At 37.6% G+C, this 10,560-nt stretch overlaps 1 protein-coding gene across 1 annotated transcript; it reads left to right on the top strand.

The window, feature by feature from the left end:
* Nucleotides 1-1,785: 1,785 nt before the first annotated feature.
* On the top strand, nt 1,786-8,527 carry aftpha (aftiphilin a). The gene is made up of 8 exons (XM_016289818.1): nt 1,786-1,952; nt 2,071-2,197; nt 2,330-2,386; nt 2,528-2,650; nt 3,645-3,705; nt 4,029-4,112; nt 4,269-4,392; nt 7,987-8,527. The coding sequence occupies exons 1-8, from the start codon at nt 1,882-1,884 to the stop codon at nt 8,132-8,134; spliced, it is 795 nt and encodes a 264-aa protein (XP_016145304.1). The 5' UTR covers nt 1,786-1,881; the 3' UTR covers nt 8,135-8,527.
* Nucleotides 8,528-10,560: the final 2,033 nt, after the last annotated feature.

Below are 10,560 nucleotides of genomic sequence, written 5' to 3'. Positions count from 1 at the left end.
ATTCATGTCAAGATTAAGAAGATTTATTAATGTGGTTGTGTCCTCAAAAGCGGCTTGATGTACTGAAGCACAAACGGTGTGTGATGATTTACTCGCTAGTTTAATATTTAGGGCGTAAAGCATTTGCAGAGCAATAGCAAAAGTGTTGCTTGTCTTTGCAAACACCAGTAATTAGACGTAGGAGGATGCTGATGTACAAAAACGAGGCTTAAGTTCATTAAAGAGGAAGCATGAGTGATAATGCAGCGTCTCCCTGCTGTTCTCACTGTTGCGATTAAAACATGCAGCGTTGCAGAAGAGCTGATTTTCTGTTGCTGTGTCAGAAATAATTTCCAAACGAATTTTTGCATTTCATCATTAAATCTAATTATGGTTTTGGACTAATCCTGAGGGCATCCTGACACTTTCATTATATTAGTAGCTGTCTCATTGTGTTACATGCATTGTAAGGCTGCGCGATTCGGGGGAAAAAACCTAAATGTGATTAAAAAAACAATTGTGACTATATATATATATATAAAATGAACACAGTGCCACACGTTACTCTGAAATACGCAGTAGGCTATGTGTATTCAATTAAATAGTATACTTTGCATTGCAATTTGATAATTTCACCTATCCATGCTGAATTTAGTTTTTATTTTGATTAAGCGTGCATGCATTAGGGTTGGGCCGATAGACGATGCCATCGTCCATCGCCGATGGCTGACAGACATCGCGATGTTGAGCCGGCATCGTGATCTCCCCCATACCCCCCGCAATCCGCCGCACCCCAATTCCGTGTTCGGAAAGGAAATTAAGTATACTACAGAACCCTTAAAAGGAATAAATAGCCTACGAGATGGGAGGATAACAAATATTTCAATACTTTCTCTCGCAATTGTACCGTTGGGTAATTATACTGTATATAATTTGCGGGCATCAGGGAGCCGCTACTTATATGCAGGGCATTGAAACCACTTTTGAATGCGCGCTCTCATTTTACTTTCACTTTCGTGATTCGCGATCACACGGACTCTATACTATGGACCAGTACTGCCGCTTCCACACATTTTACAAGATTAGATATTTGTCAGTGGTGCTCAGTATCTGCAAATCATTCGCCATTGTCTTATCAGTCATCTCTCCTTACTCTGTGTATGTGGTAAGTGAACTTTCATGTACTATAATGTAACAGTCTGCCGCTAGCAAGTGGCTAATCATGTCCCTTTAGTGGCTCCATAGACTGCATTATTTGTTTTCCGTGCCTTTCTGCATACAATTCACGCTTCAGGCAACACTGAGCTATTTTTTTTACCAATACCTTTCAGTAATAAATTAAATGTAATACAATGTACCCTACCGTTCAAAATTTTTAAAAAAGTCTCTGCTGCTTACCAAGGCTGCATTTATTTAATAAAAAATACAGTAAAAATAGTGATATTGTGTAATATTGTTACAATAAAAATAAAAACTTTTCTATTTGGACAAATGTAATTTATTTCTGTGATCAAAGCTGAATTTTCAGCATCATTACTCCAGTCTTCAGTGTCACATGATCCTTCAGAAATCAGTCTAATATGCTGATTTGCTGCTCAAGAAACATTTCTGATTATTATCAATGTTGAAAACCGTTGTGCTGCTGAATATTTTTATGGAAACCGTGATACTTTTTTTTCAGGATTCTTTGATGAACAGAAAATTCAAAAGAGCAGCATTTATCTTTTGTAACATTATAAAAGTATTTTGATCCCCTCTCTGTTCTACACTTTTTACTGAGCAACACAATTTTCTTCTTTCTTTCTGTGTTTCACTAAGTCTGCACTGGTCAGCCGTCTGGAGAAGATTTTCCAGGCCAGTTTTGAGCTGGGTGTCGCCCCTCAGGTGGAGGAACAGGTGACCATGCTCAGCACCTTCCTCCAACCTCCTGACACATCACAACAGGAGGACGCTGACAGAGGGCCGACCAATGGGTGAGGAGCTACGAGTTTATTTGCGTAGTGCTGCTGGTGGCCAATTACCTCAATTAAGTCATGTTTATTGTCCTGTGGTCAATGAAACACTCTCTGTCTCCTCCTGCGGGTTCTGTAGGGCACTGCGGAACGTTTGGCAGCAGCTACAGGATGTTAATAATGCCTACGGCCTCCGGTACCAGTGGGGCGGCTCTCATACCAATAAAGCACTGCTCTGCTCGCTTGGTATCGACACCAGAAACATAGTGAGTTGGGTTATGGGAAAACAAAGGATCTGGTCAAGTCATGTATATTAGAAGCTGTATTCTTCCTGAAATTGTAACCGATTACTCTTTAACTTTCCCTCTCCTCTTCTGTTTTTATCTCTTTCTCCTCAGCTGTTCACGGGCCATAAAAAGCAGCCTGTAATTGTGCCAATGTATGCTGCCAGTCTGGTGAGTGAAGTCCAGCTGCAGGCGAGCTGTGTGTGTGTGTGTGTGTGTGTGTGTGAGAATGATGGACGCTGGTTTATTTTAGATGTTCTCTAAAGCTCATATGTGTTTAATCAATCCTCTTTGATGCCTGTTGGTCTGCAGGGGATGCTGGAACCCACGAAAGAGCCGGTGAAGCCCGTCTCCGCCGCTGAAATGATCGCCTCAATAGCACAATCTCCTTCAGTCGCCACGGAGCTGAACACCTGTCCACCTGACACCGCCCAGGTGAGCGTCTTCAGTAACCTTCACCTGCTAAAGTAGTACACCTATTACACACCTCTCTATATAAAGTTGGATATATAGTATATCCAACTTTATTTGCATACATACAGTATACTTGAATTAAGCAATATAAATCTCTGCTTGGCTGTTTATATTGTTGGAAAATGTAACTATTACGGCCAAGCTCTTTATATAAAGTCGGATATGCAAGTATATATACTGTACACTCACGTATTATATACTACATAGTAAATCTCAACTGCTCGATTGCTTGCATCATTGTAAAATATAAATTTGACTTATTTACCAAAGGCCAGTTAATGATTATTATAAATGTAAATGAAAACTGAAATATGATGCATCTAAATATTTGCCACTAATGCTTGAATGCTTTTGTGGGTTATGAATTGTCATTTTTTTTATTTGTCAAAATTTTAACCGTAGCAAGACCTCATGTAATCTCTGCAAATTAAATTTCATATTATATATATAATAAATAGAAAAAATAAAAACAAGAATGATGGAGATAAATAGACCACGATGGTCATAGCCATGGTTAACATGCCAGTCTGACAAAGTGATGGATAATTAGGCTATTATTTGAAGCACAACCTTTGATCTTTTTGTGAGAGAAAGATATTAGTCAGGTAAGACTGATTTGGAAAATGTCAAAACTTTAACTTTAGAACAGTGTTTCTTTAGGAAGGTTTTTTATCATACTTTTGTGACAAAGCATCTCAAATCAGTAGTTACCGCAGTTTATAACAGACCTTAAAAAAGTTTCAACAACTATATTTCTAAGGGTAATAACTGGGCGGCAATCATTAATTAAATAAACCTAGTCCTGCACATTTTTAAAAAAAAAACGTAATTGTCACACAAACAAAAGTATCATACAGACAACTAAATAGAGCAACTTTTTTCATTAAGATTCTTAATTATTATTTTTTGCATTACTTTGTAAAATGTGATATCTGGGCTCTTTTTCTGTCGTCAGGAGTCTCTTCCTCCCGTTCAGTTTGACTGGAGCAGCAGTGGCCTTACAAACCCTCTGGACGGTAAGACCGATCAATCGTTTCTTGAGGAGGAGCATCGCAGGGAAAAATGGAGAAACAAGCTCCTCATTCTCAAATATATGGAAACGTGCCTCGTGTCGTGAAAACTAAACGCTTGATCAACAGTTGCACAGTAACCGTCTCCACGTTTATGTTGGCTGCTCGTGTACTCTTCATGCTTCTCGCTAACAGAAACCAGCACTAATCCAGTCACGTAGTTTCATCACTAATCCAGACCTGAGCATATGTCAACTTCTGCTTTCCTGTGTTCTCTTTCTCTCTGTCCTCAACCCTTCTCTCCTCTTTCACCATCCCTCGTTCTGAAGCGAGTGGAGGCTCCTCTCTGCTCAACCTCGATTTTTTCGGCCCTGTGGACGAGTCGCCCTCCGGCACGGCCACCTCCATACCAGGTTTGCTGAAGCATGTCCAGTTTAACACCAAAGCTGTCTGTGTGTTCTTGATTTCTGCTCTATTTGCATCTATATCTTTAACCTTGCATTCAAACGATCATTGTTGCATGCGTGCATGCGCTGGCGTATCACAAGTGTGCTGACATGCGTGTGCAGGCGTGGACCCGGAGCTGTACGAGTTGACCCAAGCGAAGCTGGATGTCAGCGGAGGCAGCAGTAGAGTTGTGGATGCGTTCGCTCGCCTCATGTCGACCGTTGAGAAGACCAGCACCTCCACCAGGTCAGTGAGCCTCACTCATTCACAGTACTGCTGCTGGGCCACCAGGAGGAGCCACACGACAGTTCCTGATGAGTTCAGAACAGCAGGTTTTCTGTAGGCATGGACTCATTATTTGATCCGACTGTCAAAGGTTAGATGTTTTTACACAGAATTGAATAAAAATGCAAAATAACCATTTTTAATGGGATAACTGGATGTAAGCCATTGCTATTTACTACTGTTTGAAACCTTTATTAGTACATACTTCTATCGTGCTGCTCATACAGTTTTTAAAAAAAATTTTAAAGTGTGGTGCTAGGTTTATTAGTTAATTTAATGATTGCCGTTCAGTTATTACCCTTAGAAAAATATGGTTATTTTGCATTTTTGTTCCAACTTTTCTAAGTCTGATCAAACAATAAGTCAAGAAATGGATGTTATAAATTGTGGTAGCTACTGATTTAGGATGCTTTGTCACTAATGTAATGCAAAAAACAAAAGAAAATTTTTTATGTAGAAAAGCTGTTCTGAAGTTATCTGATGTTTTTTTGATCGGTCTTATGTGATTGTTCACTCTATCTTTCTCTGATCTTTTTTCTTGTCTCTCTGATCTTCCTCTCTGATCTCTCTTTTAAATCCGTCTGATCTGATCACTTGTTCTGAACGAGGCATCAGTTTACTGTCGGGGATTTGTCATGTCGCGCCGCATCCAGTGTAGTCAGTCGCACAGCATCACTGATTATAATGGGTTCTATTGTATTTTGTCGCGTTGCGGCACTCGCGTCCGGTGTAGACACGGTGAGTCACGCAGATGCATGTGAACACTGAATTCCGTTCACTTCCACGCGTCTATTTGTGCTTGAAATGACACATACGCATGAAATTATGTAAAAATGCATGCCTCTGCAAGTATCCTTGTAAACACAGTTGCTTATGGCTTAGGTAAAGGTAAACAATTGAGAAAGAAAATGGATGTGTAATAGTATATTGGTTCACAGCAGTTTAATGTTCCTGTTGCTTTCTGTGTTGTGAATGTTAATCAAACAACAAAACACATATTCTGTCTGATCTATGTCTGATCTCTTGTTCTGATCTCTGTCTGATCTCTTTCTCTGATCTGTCTGATCTCTGCCTATTCTGTCTGATCTCTGTATATTCTGTCTGATCTCTGTCTATTCTGTCTGATATATGCCTGATCTCTCATTCTGATCTCTCTGTCTATTTTGTCTGATCTCTTTCTCTATTCTGTCTGATCTCTGCCTGACCTCTTATTCTGATCTGTCTATTCTGTCTGATCTCTGTCTATTCTGTCTGATATATGCCTGATCTCTCATTCTGATCTCTCTGTCTATTTTGTCTGATCTCTTTCTCTATTCTGTCTGATCTCTGCCTGACCTCTTATTCTGATCTCTGTCTATTCTGTCGGATCTGTCTGATCTCTTGTTCTGATCTCTGTCTATTCTGTCGGATCTGTCTGATCTCTTGTTCTGATCTCTGTCTATTCTGTCGGATCTGTCTGATCTCTTGTTCTGATCTCTGTCTATTCTGTCGGATCTGTCTGATCTCTTGTTCTGATCTCTGTCTATTCTGTCGGATCTGTCTGATCTCTTGTTCTGATCTCTGTCTATTCTGTCGGATCTGTCTGATCTCTTGTTCTGATCTCTGTCTATTCTGTCTGATCTCTGTCTATTCTGTCTGATCTATGTCTGATCTCTTTCTCTATTCTGTCTGATCTCTGCCTGACCTCTTATTCTGATCTGTCTATTCTGTCTGATCTCTGTCTATTCTGTCGGATCTGTCTGATCTCTTGTTCTGATCTCTGTCTATTCTGTCTGATCTATGCCTGATCTCTTATTTTGATCTCTCTGTCTATTCTGTCTGATCTCTTTCTTTGATCTGTCTGATCTCTGCCTATTCTGTCTGATCTATGTCTGATCTCTTTCTCTGATCTTTCTGGTCTGTCTATTCTGTCTGATCTATGTCTGATCTCTTTCTCTATTCTGTCTGATCTCTTTCTCTATTCTGTCTGATCTCTTGTTCTGAACTCTGATTTTTCTCTGATCTTTCTGGTCTGTCTATTCTGTCTGATCTATGTCTGATCTCTTTCTCTATTCTGTCTGATCTCTTTCTCTATTCTGTCTGATCTCTTGTTCTGAACTCTGATTTTTCTCTGATCTTTCTGGTCTGTCTATTCTGTCTGATCTATGTCTGATCTTTTACTCTGATATGTCTGATCTCTTTCTGGTTGGTTTGATCTGTTTTAAATGTTTCTCTCTGATGTGATCTCTCTCTCTGACCGGTCTGATCTCTCTCTCAGCAGAAAGCCTGTGCAGAAGGAGGAGAATCTGAGTTATGTCTGATCTTTTACTCTGATATGTCTGATCTCTTTCTAGTTGGTTTGATCTGTTTTAAATGTTTCTCTCTGATGTGATCTCTCTCTCTCTGACCGGTCTGATCTCTCTCTCAGCAGAAAGCCTGTGCAGAAGGAGGAGAATCTGAGCGAAGAGTGGCTATTACATTACAAACAATATTGTTATTACTTGTAGGTTTTAGGTGATTTGATTTCACGCAGGCATTAGTGAACACTTTATCCTTTTGTTGTGCAAATAGTTTAACAATTAACTCGCTTTCCACACTGACAGACAGAGTCCATCAACTATAGAACTATAGAAACCACATCTGTGCATTAGCTGCTCATGTTTTTCGGTTCTTATTTTGTTTATTATTCTTTTTTAATGTAAGTTGAAACCACTGGCTTTAGACTTTACTGTATTGAAGGAATTGTTGAATGAATGATCAACTTGAATATATATGTATCAAGAATAAGGGACCAATATCTGCTGTATCGTTTTGCTCATTTATCTGTTATCATTGTGTTTTGGGCATTCTGTATCTGTGTTTTATTTACTCTGATCAATCTTAAGTGACTCTTTTGGAGGACGTCTGCTGTCACTGCGGTCCTGTACGCCAGGAGTGCATGATGGGAAATGTTCGCCAGAAACGAGTTTTCTCACCTTTTGGCTTTTTTTGTCTCGTTTTTTTTTTTTCAGTTGTGTCACTGTTTATTCTGTCTCCTGGAGGATTTTGCACATTGTAAAGATATACAGAAGAACTGCTTACATAGTTAACTGTGGCTTCGGACTGTGTACAGTCAAACTATGGAACATGTAAAAATTGTTATGGGAAAATTCCTATGGAAAACTCATACAGATGAATGATATCTCTAAAGAGCCTGTACCGAGGTCAATCGCGCATGCCCAGGTTCTTTAAAACGCCATTCTCTTCCTCCTGCTCCAGCTTCCGCTTCAGGCCTTTACTCAACATGTAGCATATATCTGAGAGAGAAACGCACAGAAATTAAGCAAAGCGCATTATATTTATACGATTTTTAATTTTTAATTTAAGATTTTATTTTTAAATATTTCTGATATGTGACCCTGGACCTCAAAACCAGTCATAAGGGTCAATTTTTCGAAATTGAGATTTATACATCATCTGAAAGCTGAATAAATAATCTTTCCATTGATGTATGGTTTGTTAGGATAGGACAATATTTGGCTAAATGTTTCTCTCTTATGTGATCTCTCTCTCTGACCGGTCTGATCTCTCTCTCAGCAGAAAGCCTGTGCAGAAGGAGGAGAATCTGAGCGAAGAGGCTCGGCGAGTGATCTCAGGTCTGCCGGATCTGTCGTTCATGCAGGCTAAAGTCCTCATGTTCCCCTCCACGCTGACTCCTCTCCTCCCCTCCTCCTCGCCCGACTGACGCGGTCCTCTCCTCCGTGCCGTTTCACCTCTTTCTCGGTGTATCGCTCTCCAGCTTTTCACGAAACGGACCGTTATGATTTTAATTTCATCCTTTTGGTCTTCTAGCTCCTGTTTGTCATGTACCTGGGCGTTTTTACGTTCAAAAACATTGTCTATGTTAGAGAGAGTGGATGAGACAATCGATTAATGATCGATCGCTTTAGAGGAGAAAAGACTAGATCATTTTATTTGTAGGATGAGAGTAGGAAAAGAGTTTGTGTTTATATTAGAGCCAATCTGTATATAATCAGGGATGATTTTGTTTCGCGTATTCTTCACAGTTAAGATAGTCTGTATGAGAGAGAAAGAGGCACTTTGTTATTTTCAGGTCGTTTGTTTTTATGAAACACTGGCTTAAAAGTCCTTCATTAGCACAAATGATGATGTGAATGATCTGATTTGTATTTGTAAATGCGTAGTTATATCGACTTGAAACCCAACCAGTAAGTAAGACATTTACTAAATATCTCCATGGAACATGATCTTTACTTAATATCCTAATGATTTTTGGCATAAAAGAAAAATCGATCATTTTGACCCATACAATGTATTGTTGGCTATTGCTACAAATATACCCCAGCGACTTAAGACTGTACAAATATACCCCAGCGATGCAGTAAAATTTTAAATATTTTATTTAAACAATAAAGTAACATTAAATAATTTTTAAAAAGAACGAAATATTAATATCTTATTACATTTCATGATTTTTCAAGTTTTTAGATTTTAGGCATCTTCTATATTAACATTTTAAATATTTTAAAAAGTAAACAAATGTAATAAAATTAAGTATTATTTTTAATATTATCTGAAAAATTACATTTTAATGAATAAAATGGAATGTAATAAAATGACAAATTAGTGAAAATATATAACTTTAAAATGTATATTTTATTGTAAATGTTTTCTATAATAACATTTTAAATATAAAAAAAATAAAAAATTAACTGAATTGTTTATTTTTATATTATCTTTACTTCAATTAATACAATTGAATGTAATTAAATTACCATTTAAAATATTTTACTTAAAAATTTACATTTTATTTATTTTTAGTGTAAATTTCCTATATTAACATTTTGAATATAAAAGAGTAGCAACAATAAATTTAACAGAATTCTTTTTTCTGTATTTTAAAATTAATATTCTGCTCAAATGAACCTTTTAAAGGGCTAGTTCCTCTATTTTAGATAAGAAACAGGAGACGACATAACATTAAAGGTCTTTGTAGAATAGCCAGATACACAGTATTTTCCATCAAAGACAATCAGTCACCAGTGACGGCTCGTGACCACACATCTGACTCTCTTCTCTCTGGACTCTGTGATTACTGTAAACCAGAGCACTCGCTTTGTTGCCTCACTTCCTCCCTTCAACTGATTAGTTAGTAGTGGTTAATCGTTTGTACCACTAAAGGACCAACAATCATGTGTTCATGTGAACAACAGCATAATGCCCGAGTCACACAATGCACAATAACTTACTGGATTATAGAACATACGTAAATTATTTTAGATTTGAGAATTCTAGAACGTTTATGTCTCGAGAGTGATATGTTAACTGATATCATATAATGTGCACATAGGCCTGTATGAGGTTTGCATTAGACGACACTGAGCAGACGTGCAAAAATTTACCAAAAGGTCTTATTTTCGCATAACTTCATCTGTTAAACGCATGTATATTTACACAACCAGAGTTGGGGAAAGTTACTTTTAAAAGTAATGCATTATAATATAACTAATTACGTTACTTAGTTACTTTTTATGGAACGTAATGCGTTACGTTACTTTTGCGTTACTTTTTAAATCTGGACAGGGCTTGCTTGTCTGTTTTTAAAATAAAAAAGTTCTATTTTTGGCAAATATAAAAGCCTTTTCACACCAAAAGGGAAATGAATAAGCCTCAGGCTGAAGGGAAAGTACATTTACGTCCGTACAGTAGAATGCAGAAGAAGACATTTCAACACACTTCAGCAATAAACAACACACAAATGTTTGTAATTTGTGCTTATTAGTACGGCTGAACTGGATCATCGAAGCTCAGAAGCAAATAGAATGGGATTAAATACATAAAGCATATTTGTGTTGTTTAACATTTAATTATTGCAGGTTTGCGTCATATTCTGAGTTGCATTATTTTTATTCATTTTGAGGAATACTGAATCTGTTTTTGTTGTTTTTTTGTGTGTGTGTGTGAGTGAGATGAAGTAATGCATATTCATATTTATTTAGAACTACAGGAACATCTTCTGATTTCTCTCAACATGAGGACACCAGAGCTGTCAATCAATAAATAGAAAAAAAAGTAACTTTTGTTACTTATGTGAAAAAGTAACTCAGATATTCTCTTGTAAATTAAAAAGTAATGCGTTACTTTACTAGT

This window comes from Sinocyclocheilus grahami, unplaced genomic scaffold (assembly GCF_001515645.1).
Source record: "Sinocyclocheilus grahami isolate Dianchi unplaced genomic scaffold, SAMN03320097.WGS_v1.1 scaffold252.1, whole genome shotgun sequence".
Taxonomy (NCBI): domain Eukaryota; kingdom Metazoa; phylum Chordata; class Actinopteri; order Cypriniformes; family Cyprinidae; genus Sinocyclocheilus; species Sinocyclocheilus grahami.
The sequence above is the reverse complement of the archived record's forward strand: the minus strand, read 5'-3'. Positions and strand labels throughout refer to the sequence as shown.